The sequence below is a fragment of the Montipora foliosa genome, chromosome 14 (assembly GCF_036669935.1).
Source record: "Montipora foliosa isolate CH-2021 chromosome 14, ASM3666993v2, whole genome shotgun sequence".
In the NCBI taxonomy this organism is placed as follows: domain Eukaryota; kingdom Metazoa; phylum Cnidaria; class Anthozoa; order Scleractinia; family Acroporidae; genus Montipora; species Montipora foliosa.
Genome location: NC_090882.1, coordinates 20,368,998 through 20,379,810, shown reverse-complemented (window position 1 = coordinate 20,379,810; position 10,813 = coordinate 20,368,998). Strand labels below are relative to the sequence as shown.

The 10,813-nt window shown below is 39.3% G+C and overlaps 1 protein-coding gene across 1 annotated transcript in view; it reads left to right on the top strand.

Annotated features, from left to right (window-relative positions):
- Positions 1–2,028: 2,028 nt before the first annotated feature.
- The window catches only part of LOC137985051 (rap1 GTPase-GDP dissociation stimulator 1-like), a 21,229-nt gene continuing 12,444 nt past the window's right edge, over positions 2,029–10,813 (top strand). The window contains exons 1-7 of the mRNA XM_068832487.1: positions 2,029–2,251; positions 4,080–4,199; positions 4,750–4,875; positions 7,633–7,782; positions 8,062–8,193; positions 8,912–9,037; positions 10,685–10,813. The exon at positions 10,685–10,813 is cut by the window's right edge and continues 18 nt beyond it. Coding sequence (XP_068688588.1) covers positions 2,137–2,251; positions 4,080–4,199; positions 4,750–4,875; positions 7,633–7,782; positions 8,062–8,193; positions 8,912–9,037; positions 10,685–10,813 — 898 coding nt within the window. The 5' untranslated portion in view covers positions 2,029–2,136. The remainder of the gene's footprint in view (positions 2,252–4,079; positions 4,200–4,749; positions 4,876–7,632; positions 7,783–8,061; positions 8,194–8,911; positions 9,038–10,684) is intronic.

Sequence of the window (10,813 nt, the reverse complement as noted above, 5' to 3'; positions counted from 1 at the left end):
AAATAGCAGCTACTTTATTATTCATCTGCGTCACAAGTTTTCACTGATTTTGGGGCTCATTTTGTTGAAACTCAAGCACGCTTCCAACAGGCCTGTGAACCCTTCCTGCTTACAGAGAAATACTAAAAAACTTCTCCCATATCACATTTCAACCTTAAGCTCGAAAATTCAATACACAACATGATATTATAATTCACAAAGGCAGAAAATACCACAGAATCCTTTTCCAGCGAAAAATTTATTGAAACAAACAACATATTTGCTGTTAGAGGCGAAAACCTCTTCCTATTTCATTGCGTGCGTGAAGACAAGAAACTCAATCGTGTCAAATTACCATGTACTTCGGGTAAATACAGCTCACTTTGATTTCGTCTCGACGGGCGATAGATTGTTGTCGAAGTCCAGTACTCGTCGCTTTTGAGATTCCTGCCTAGTTTATCCAACTGACTTTCCATTATTGAGCTCCATAAGGGTATATTTTGTTTAAGGATCCACTAAAACGCCATTCGCGTTACATGACTTTCGACGCCATTGCAGGCTAAGTTAATGATTCTACTGTGTCCACCAGAGAAATCTAGGCAGTTCCACTACCCTCTCGATCCTAAGAAAATACGCGCAGAAGGCTCTATGCACAAAGACACCACTTACCAGGGGAGTGACAGGCAAGACTTTTACCGACACGGAAAAAAAAAAAAATAAAACAAACAAACTAAACGCAGACCTCGTCTGGGTTTGCCATAAACAACCCAGTAATCAGAAACAATCTAAAAAAACAAGTTTCAAGCTTCAAAAGACTCGAGTGGCAAAGGGGCAGAAACGATTTGAGAGTTAACTAGTGTTAACATATTTACCTGCACGCGAACAGAAAGCCTCTCCTGTGGAAAAGTAATTTCAGTTTAAAACTCTGGGCTTGATGTGAAACTGAAATTACAGATAAAACCAATGTCTATATTTCAGATTAAAAGTTAAAGAAATTGTTTACATAGTCATTACCTCCCTTATCTTTTTCGCTTTTTTTTTTGTTTTAATATTGGTCGGTCGGACGACAGTAAATAAGCCCAATGAAAAACGCTCGTATTATTAGTCTTTTCTAAAGGGCAAGTTACCAGATACCCGACAAAGCAATGAGGAAGAAATTTCAAGGATAGACCTTTAATCCCCGCGGTACTTAAAACGTCTGTGACAAACTCTTTCATTTCTCAAAATTCTGCTGGAAGAGCAAAATTGTGAAAAGCTCAACCTTTTACCAACTTTGCATAGCGAATTAATGTCGAACTTTCTTATATCGTACATTCCTTTAATTGACACCAACGTTTCTTCTCCTCAGTTCAGAATCCTGCTGCACTTGTCAACAAAGTTTTACCTTCCTGATAAAAATGCATTTTACTTAAAAGTGAGAGAGAACTCTTGTGACTGATCCAGTTGAGCAAGATTTTGAGCAGGTAACGAATAGTGCTCTTCTCTGATTGGTTGAATTGCAATTTGGCAATGAAATCTCATAAAAAGGCGTGTGAGGGAATTGTGTGAGGGTCGTGAAAAATGCAGCCAGAGAATAATATTTCTATGTACCCGTTAAAGGCTGCCCATTTTCACTTATTTTTAGGAGCAAATAGGATGGGCGACAGGCAATCAATAAACAGTTTTGGCACACTGGAAGAACCGGCATTCGAATAAGCAACAATAACGTGGCCCAGATTTGTCACCAGACACTTGTTGAGTTTGTGTGTTCTCGTCTCTCCCAAAAAATCAATAGGAGTAATCTACAATAGGCTACATAGGCTCGTCACTAATAGATAGCGTTACTATCACAAAGCGATCCCATTCCTTTACTACGAAAAAAATTTAAAAAGTTATAAAGGAGCTGGTTCCCTTAAATAACTGAAAAGGGGGACTAATCTTTTCAACAACATTAAACTTCATTTCCAAAAAATTCATGTTTCTTCAAGACGGCCTCACAGCGTTGCAAAAGCGTGACATCACGCGTCACGCCCAAAAAAATCGCACGCATAGGTCCTCATGTAACCCCAACTATTGTGACCATTGCTCCCACCCTATCAGATAATTTTTCAGATAGTGTTTTGATGAAAAAAAGTTCCTGCACATCGAGATGTAAACACTGCCTAAAAAACGCACTGCATGATGAAAGACTTATCTGAGTTTCTCCAGAAGCTAAAGCTCGATGCAGAACAAAAGAAAACGCTAGATTCTGAAGCGGCTGATTCTATCATAACTGCACTTCAATCGAAGCAAGGTGACGTTATTTTGCTGCTTATGTTATTTCTTGGCTTCTAAAGGTGCTTAATTATTAGAATAATTAATGTATGACCAGAGCATTGATTGTATAAGACGAGATCTTTATTGTATTAAAAATAGATATAGTCTCTTTTAATTTTCTCCCATCCTTACACTTGCCTGTTCAAACATAGCTGAAGCAGTTCTCTGATTTCTTGGGCAATTTTTTTTCCTTTTGTTTTTTGGCATTATATGGTCGACGTTTCCTATGAAAATAACCATGTTGACATTTTTGAAATGGCTTTGTACAAATGAGCAACTTAAAGTATGGTATGGGTGGGGTGGGTGGTGCCTTGCTCTTTACTCTTGCCCCACCTGAAGGCTTGGCTAACAAAGTGCTTCCAACATTTAAAGTGCTACTATGATCTAAAAATTTACTTCCCTTTTTCCTTCAGATTTCGAAAGCGTGTTTGCTGGACACCTGACTGGCAAAATTTTGAGCTTCAAATTTTTTCCGAAGACTGTTTTTTTTTTGGTGCAAGTTCAGGGTTTCACGGTCCGCCATTATTCACGTTCAAGACTGACCAATTGGACCTGAGAAGGTTGGATCGAGCAAAAGATGACATCAAAGACTCACTGGCTTAAAACTGCAGCGTGTAAACACAGCTTATTATACATGCAAAACACAAGTTAAAAGTCTGAAAGCTCTACATTCCTGTGCTGCATATTAATTTACGCACATGCACACACATTGCATTTTTAAACTAGTGAGTCTCTGACGTCATCTTATCCTCGATCCAGCTCTCTCAAGATTTTAAAGTTAGTAATGGCGGACCATTAAATAAGAAAATTCCAGTCAAAATAAACAGGTGCCTTTTGGAAATGAAGGCTAAAAACTTCGCTTACTTAGTGTTCAGTTAACATAGTTTTGAAATACAAAGAAAAAGTAAAATTGATTTTTGGTCATAGTAGTGCTTTAAATTTCCAACAAGAGCTATAAGATAAAGTGGCACAGACAGATCTAACAGCTTATCAATCCCTCATTGCCTATCATATGAGGCCTTCCTCTTGCTAGAAGGGTAATGTTTAAATCTTTTAAAAATAAAGTGCCCCTGTGAATTTTAAAAAAAATCACTTCCTTTTTTCTTCAGATTTTGAGAGTGTGTTTGCTTAACTGACTGGCAAAATCTTGAGCTTTGACTTTTATCAAAGACTGTTTACTTTGAGTGTAATTTTTGAATTTCGTGGTCCACCATTAGTCACGTTAAAAACTGACTGACTTGAGCTCAGAGGGTTGGATCCAGGGAAAAGTGACGTCAAAGGCTCACTACATGTAGCTTAAACTTTCAGTGTGTGATTCCAGCTTATTATGTATGCAAAACGAGGAAAAGTCTGAAAGCCCAAAACTCCCCAGCTGCATATAGTTTCCGCGGGGTACACATGCTTTGCGTTCTTAAACTAGTGAGCCTTTGACGTCATTTTCTCCTCGATCCAGCTCTCTCGATCTTAAAGAAGATAAGAAAATTTCAGTTTAAATGAACAGGTGTCTTTTTTAAATCAGAGCTTCAAACTTTGGTCACTTAGTGTTTAGTTAACATAGTTTTGAAATTCAAGGAAAAATAAGAACTAATTTTTTGGTCACAGTGACACTTTAAACTTACAGTTATTTACTGGTAACTCTTTGTGGATTTATCTTAGAAAAGCTCTCAAATTAGTTGTATGCAATATGGGCTCAAGGTATTGCATTCAGCTTGTTGATACCATATCTGCTCTGCCATCCAAGCTTTGTGAAATAGGACACACAACAAGAATTAGTTTTCAGTAAGTTAATAATAATTACTTTTCAGAACCATTTGATGAAACAACAATTCAAGGCATTCTTGATGTGATCCTGGAATTGTTTGACGTAGACACACTTGAAAGCCAAGCCAAGGTGTTAATGTTGATTGCTGAGATTGCAAAATCAGGTCAGTGGGCAGAGCCACTTGGACAGAGGCTTAACCCATGGACTCCTAAGGGGGAGACTTACCATAATAGATTTTACTCGTTTTACATTTTGACAATTTTACTCGTCAGTGGGGAGGAAGGGGGGGGGGGGGGGGGTGAGGTAGAGCGGTTCAGGATTCAGGGAGTTAATATTTTAATATTTCAGAAAAGAGAGTGAGGTGGTTAAAATTTAGGGACTCCGAGAGATTTTATAAAGGCCAAGTCACTGATATCAAGTGCAAAACAAAGTGAATTTTGAGCTAGAAGTTGGCAGTTCTTTTAAACACTCCGCACTTTTGATGAATCAGTTTCAATTTATTTTATTAACCCATTGACATCTCAAACTCCCTAGGACACCCTCAGTTGACAAGTAAAATTGTCTAGCATTAGACAGAGTAAAATCTGTTAAGTCGCACTCCCAGGGGTCAAGGGGTTAAATAAAATAAATTAAACCTGATTCAACTGAAACAAATAATTTTGTTCAGCATGTCAAAACTTAGGAGTTTAATGTGTTTTCTTGCTTATATTTAGAAGAAACCAGAGTTCCTTGTGTAAAAGCGGGTCTTATTTCTACCATCCTATCATACCTTGAAAGTGAGGACCCAAATATTGTTCTGCAAGCCTTGAGGGCCATTGGAAATATCAGCTGTGAAAATGGTATGATGTTTAAATTAAAGAAAAACATTGAGGCCGAAGAATCGGAAGTTAAAAAAAGTAAAAATACCCTTTGAAATTTGATATTAGCTACACCAGGTTTTACAAATGTCTGTCAATTTTGTAAAATGTCACCTTGGCAATTCTAACCCATTATTTCATTTCTATTGCACTATTCAACGTTATGTCAAGTCCACTTTACTAGTCGAACACTAGTACAGTATAAACCAAGATCCTCGGGAGTTCTGATCGCTCAATAGGTGAAACATCTGACAGGGATCATGAAGGTAGGAGGGGGGAGGATGGAGGGGGTGAGGGGGAGGGGGGGGAGGGAAGGGGGTACCAAATGCCAGTTCCCAGCCTAATTTTGGTCCAAATCCCAATTACCAAATCTGAGCCACAATCTTGGACAAAAAGGATTGAGAATATTAAAAACAGGGGTTATTTTGCGCACTACACTGTATGTCCTCAATATCGCACATTATTAGCCATCCCCCTCCCCCCTACAACCAATGTTGATAAGCCCAGGTTCAGCATGCATTGTTTCGTCTAGCAACATTGATTGGGGGGGGGGGGGGGGGGGGGCAAAAAGAGAGCTTCTTTTTCATACTTGTGATCAGAGTTTAGTCCAAAAGTAGAGTTTTCTCAACAATTTTGTCCAAGATTGCAGGTAGCTAAAAACATGGTTGTGGGTACTGATTCTACATGACTGTTGAGATCACTGATACAGGACTTCATTTTTTTATTTTAAAAAATAGGCTCGTATGAGAAAATGTGTCAAATAATAGAGTCACAGAGATCTAAAGAAGAGAAATCCTATTCCCTTTTTCGGAATCCCAGTCCCAGTGCAGTAAGTAAAGTCTGTTTACGAGCCAAGTGGCCCATCAGAGCCGGAGCTTATCCCGGTTTCTGTAGCATGAAGCGACTAGGAGTATTTCTACTCCCCCCTGGATGGGATGCTAGTCCATTGCAGGGTTACCCCCAGCATTACGCCGGTACCCATTTATACACCTGGGTGAAGAGAGGCACCGTGGGAGTAAAGTGTCTTCTTGCCCAAGAACACAACACAATGTCCCCTGCCAGGACCCGAACCCGGACCACTCGATCCGGAGTCGAGCACACTAACCATGAGGTCACCGTGTCTCCCAGTGCAGTACATCCCATTTTCCCAGTCCAAAAAAAGGTGAAGCGCATTTCCCATGATTATACCCCTTCATCGTGACCCTCTCAGACTCGTTGGTCATAGGTGTGAATCCTTTTCAGAACACTGAGTTTTCAGCTATCCTTTTGCCTGTTACCATTTTATGGGTTCATTTGGACAGTTCAACATCAGTAGTTCTGTTTGAAAGTTGAGTCGCATGATGTTGTTAAGCCCATAGACCAGCAGGCCACTTTGTCGATAAAGAACCTTTAACAAAGAAAGACAAACATGGGACTGCTACAGTCAAAGATCTGGGTATCCTACTAGACTAAAACCTTACATTTAATGAACATGTTAACTCAAAGACATTGACTTTGTTCCTTTACTATTCTGTGCCAGATAAGCAGAGTTAGACATCTATTTTCTAAATCCGTTGTGAAGTGAAGCGGTGCACTCAACCTTCCCAACAACTTTTGATCACCATTGTAGCTCCCAACGAGTTTATTAGCGCAATCATTAGAGCGTGCATCCAACTGGTGTTCAAGAGATTGTAGGTTCATTTCCTGCCCAGAGGTCTGAAATGTTAAAATTAAGTTGTTTGCTAACTTGATGCCAAGAAACCATTTACATTCTTGTCCACATACACGAAAAAGAATGTAGCATATCCTTAGCCCTTTCACAACCCAACTTTTGTGTTGATGGATCAGCAATAGCAACAGACGACCTGAATATGATTGTGTTTATTGGACATGTATGGCACAGACAGATTATTCTCTGGACAATCTCACTTTGCCTCACATTAAGAATCAACATTTCATACTGTACATATGTGTTACCCATTTGCCAGCTGGGAGGTCTGTATAGCGTAAAACTGTGACTGAGGTGTTGAAAATGCTACCCAAGGCTGCAGGTCAAGGGCAGCTTTTTCACTATATATGGACTGACCCTTAGCTGGTAAATAACTTATTAATTTTTTTTCCTCTCTCTCTCCCTTCCTCTGTGAAATCACTGAACGTTTCAAAGAGAAATATTTTTATTTGAATTATATTTCCAAACCTCTTGTCTAATAAAAAGTAACTTCTGTTTGTAAACTGATTCATTGTCAAAAGAAATGGAAATTTAAGGTCATCACGCAACCAAGGCTAGGATTCCACCCGCCATGAGCAGGCCAGATGAGAAAATTCCGCTGAAACCAATCAGATTGCAGGATTTGTTGAATTCCGCCCGTTCATGCACTGAAAAAAAATACAATACATACTTAATTGACCACTCCCCGTAGGGTAGGGATGTTTCAGGCCAATGAAACACAATCAACGAAACAACAGAACAGAACAGCAACAACAACAACAACAACAACAAGTGTTAAGAATCCCAACAGGCCAGAGGCAAACCATTTGGCTATTTACAAGTGTGGCAAAGAAGTTAAACTAGGGACTACCAGGAACAAATTCAGTGAGTGGTCAGAACAGGTCTTGAAGCCAGTAATTTCGGATCCCAAGGCAAGCGTCTTAACCACTGGGCTGTACTGCCTCCTATCTGTCCTAAATTAAATCTCCAGTATAAAATCAATGGGCATAAAATTAATATCTTGACCTTTTTGTTCGTATCTTCTTTTACAGAGCAAGCAAAATCAGTCCTGTTGGAGAACAAAGGTGCTGAGAAGATTGTCAAGAAGCTAGGAGTACTGGAGAAAAGCTTTGATGAGGAAAGTGACAACAGAGTTGAACTTGCCGCCTGTGGCTCCATGCTGAATGTTGCTAGTGATGATGGTAAAGTAATTTACTTAAATGTCCCTGTCAATGGTTCTGTTGGTGTGGATTCACCCCTGTATGGGTGAGCATTCAGTTGCCCCCTAACCCTGTGCTGTACTTTTTAAAGTTAACCTTTGACGTCTAAACCAGCCTAAACCAGCCTAAACTGGCCAGATATTTAGGGTATCCATAATTTAGTCCCCAAGACTTCAAGGAAGAGTCAATCAATTTATGTTACAGTATCACAATCCATGGTGATCTCTTTAGTCCTTACTTAATTGCCTTTCTTTCTTTTAGAGGCTTTGGCTAATGAAGCTGTGTCATTTGGTGCAGTATCCTATTTGTTTGGCTTTGTAAAGCAAAGTTTCCACAGTAACCCTTGTCTTTGTCAAATGGCTCTTTCAGCATTATCTGTGCTTGTCAGTACAGGTGAGGAAGCTTGTAGTTTGAAGGTACATCTAAAAGTTGTTTCATTTGTAAGAACATTACAAGTGGAGAGAAGTGCTACATCTTACCAAAATCTCTTGTTTGCTGTTTGCTTTTTGTTCATTGAAAGACAACATGACTACTCCCACCCATGCATCCTGGAATGTATCAAAACTATTTGAAAGGTCCTGGCTGACCCTTAAACTGTGGTATTGGTGAACCAAAATTAGTAGAGTTATGGGCAACAAGGGCATAGTTTCAAAAGCTGTAGACCAGAATTGAGCACTTCATAACTGTGAAGGAAGAATGTTGTTTTTGAATGACATCTGTAAATGATTGGACTTTTATGTTCTTCTTTGAAAATTCTTTTATTGTGCCTTTCATAATACTACAGACTCTGAAATTCGACCAGTAATGTAACTTTTTATTGCTGCCAGTCATTTTGCATTGACAGTTGGCAGAGTGTCAAAAAGGTTGCTAGAAATCAGCCACTGTCAACTGTACAATGCTGAATGTAGATACTGCAGTCTGGGTTTTGCCTCAGTGATTAATGCCAGTGAAATAATTTTAAATTATTGGAGTTTTAAGTTTATGAAAAGTGTAACAACATCATTTTTAAGAACTTTTATCAACTACTGATATTAAAGAGATAAATTATATTCTAGCCATGTGCATTGCCTACAACCTAGCTTTAAAATAATGTTTGATTTGTGGTTTGCAGATAAAGGAAAAAAGAGTTTTTTAGAAAGTGAAGGTGTGGCCATTTTAAGGATGATATTGGAAGAGTCTGATGATGACGAATTAATCGATTTAGTGTTTGAGATTATAACATCGCTTATTTTAGATGGTGAGTAAGTTTTTCCTCTTGACTGTCACTGGGAATAAAAATCAGTAACAGTTCATTTCTGCTTCAATCAGAGTGGATGAATGCTTGACAACTTTTATTTATAGATGGTGTAGATGGTGTTCAGCAATGTTATTGTTGATGTCACTGTTCCTCGTCGCTCGTCTGTGTTCAGTCAGTCTAGTGTTCAAATTTCTACCGGTCTCACCTCGCAGTCGCAGCATTTGATCTTATAAACTGCTCCTTGTCTGTCCTTAGGTTGGTCTATATCTTTGACATTAGTCAGTAGTTTTCATAAGGAAGTGATGGGTCTGTGAGCAACATGGATGTTGTAAGGCTGTAGGATCCTTGCGATAATCTCAGAGGTTCCTTTGATGTAGAGTATAGTCACTGTAGTGGTAGGTGTCAGGTTAGTGTTTGTTGTGTTATGTCCTGTACGGTAAGTGTTGCATGTAACGGAGTTGCAGTTGTAGTTGTAGTTGTTCTTGCTAAGCTGTGGTTTGAGTCACAAAGCAGTAGTGTGCATCTCGTTAACGTCCGTAAATTGTTGTAGCCTTGTGTGAAGTAGGGTTGTATGATGATTCGTCAAGGAGTCTGTCAGTGTGGGTGGGTTTCCTGTAAACTGTCGCCTTTAGTCTGTTGTTGTCACCGATGACCAAGCAGTCAAGAAAAGAAATCTTATATTTCTCCTCGATCTCCTTGGTAAACTTAATGTGGACGTTTTGTCTGTTGAGGTGTTCGTGAAAATCATCCATTTCGTCTTTGTGTAGAGCTGTGAAGGTATCGTCAATGGAGCGTTACCAGAGTATTATTGTTTGTTTGGAACTTGCCAGGGCTTGTTCCTTGCAAGTTACAAACAAACAATAGAGACAACAGTCTACAGACAACAGTTTACAGGAAACCTACCAACACTGACAGAGTCCTTGACGAATCATCTTACATTAGCCTACTTCACACAAGGCTACAACAATACGGACCTTAACAAGACGCGCACTACTGGTTTTTGACTCACACGACAGCTTAGCAGATGAACAGAAGTACTTAGACAATGTTTTCAGTAAGAACAACTACAACTGTGACTTTGTTACGCGCAACACTTAACCATACAGAACCTAATGCAACAAACACTAACCTGACACCTACTACTACAGTGACTATACCCTGCATCAAAGGAATCTCTGAGATTATCGCAAGGATCCTACAGCCTGACATCTCGAGTACAGCCCTCGGCCTGTGGCCCAGTTTTTCCCTATACAGACCTCCTGACAGGTGAATGACATATATATGTATATGGTACTTATACACACTTAGCAGCAACATGTCCTCTTAAAAGTGTGATATACTTTCCCTTTCTACAGTACCTTTTACACAATAGCCCACTTCTAGGTAGTCCTTTATTCTATGGCATTCAGTGTGTTGATAAGGCATTGGGCATTCGACAATTCTCCTGCTATTGTGTGAAATTGTCAAGTTAAGCCACACCCAAGGCTTTCCATTATTTCTCGCTTGCTCTTAGCATATTTTCTTCTGGTGACAATTTTCATCACTCCTTTCAATCTGAAAACTCCAAACAGGTTACAGGTAGTGTCATTTCCTTGTCATGTCACTTCGCAAAGCAATGTGTGTACATTTTATGGTATTTTAATCCAGATAATGTAAAGAAGGCACTTGTTCAACAAGGATACACAGAGCATCTCCTCAAAATTGTGTCATCAATGAGAGATGAACAAAATGATGAGCTGGTGAAGCAAAGAGTTCAGTCTTCAGCTGACATGATAG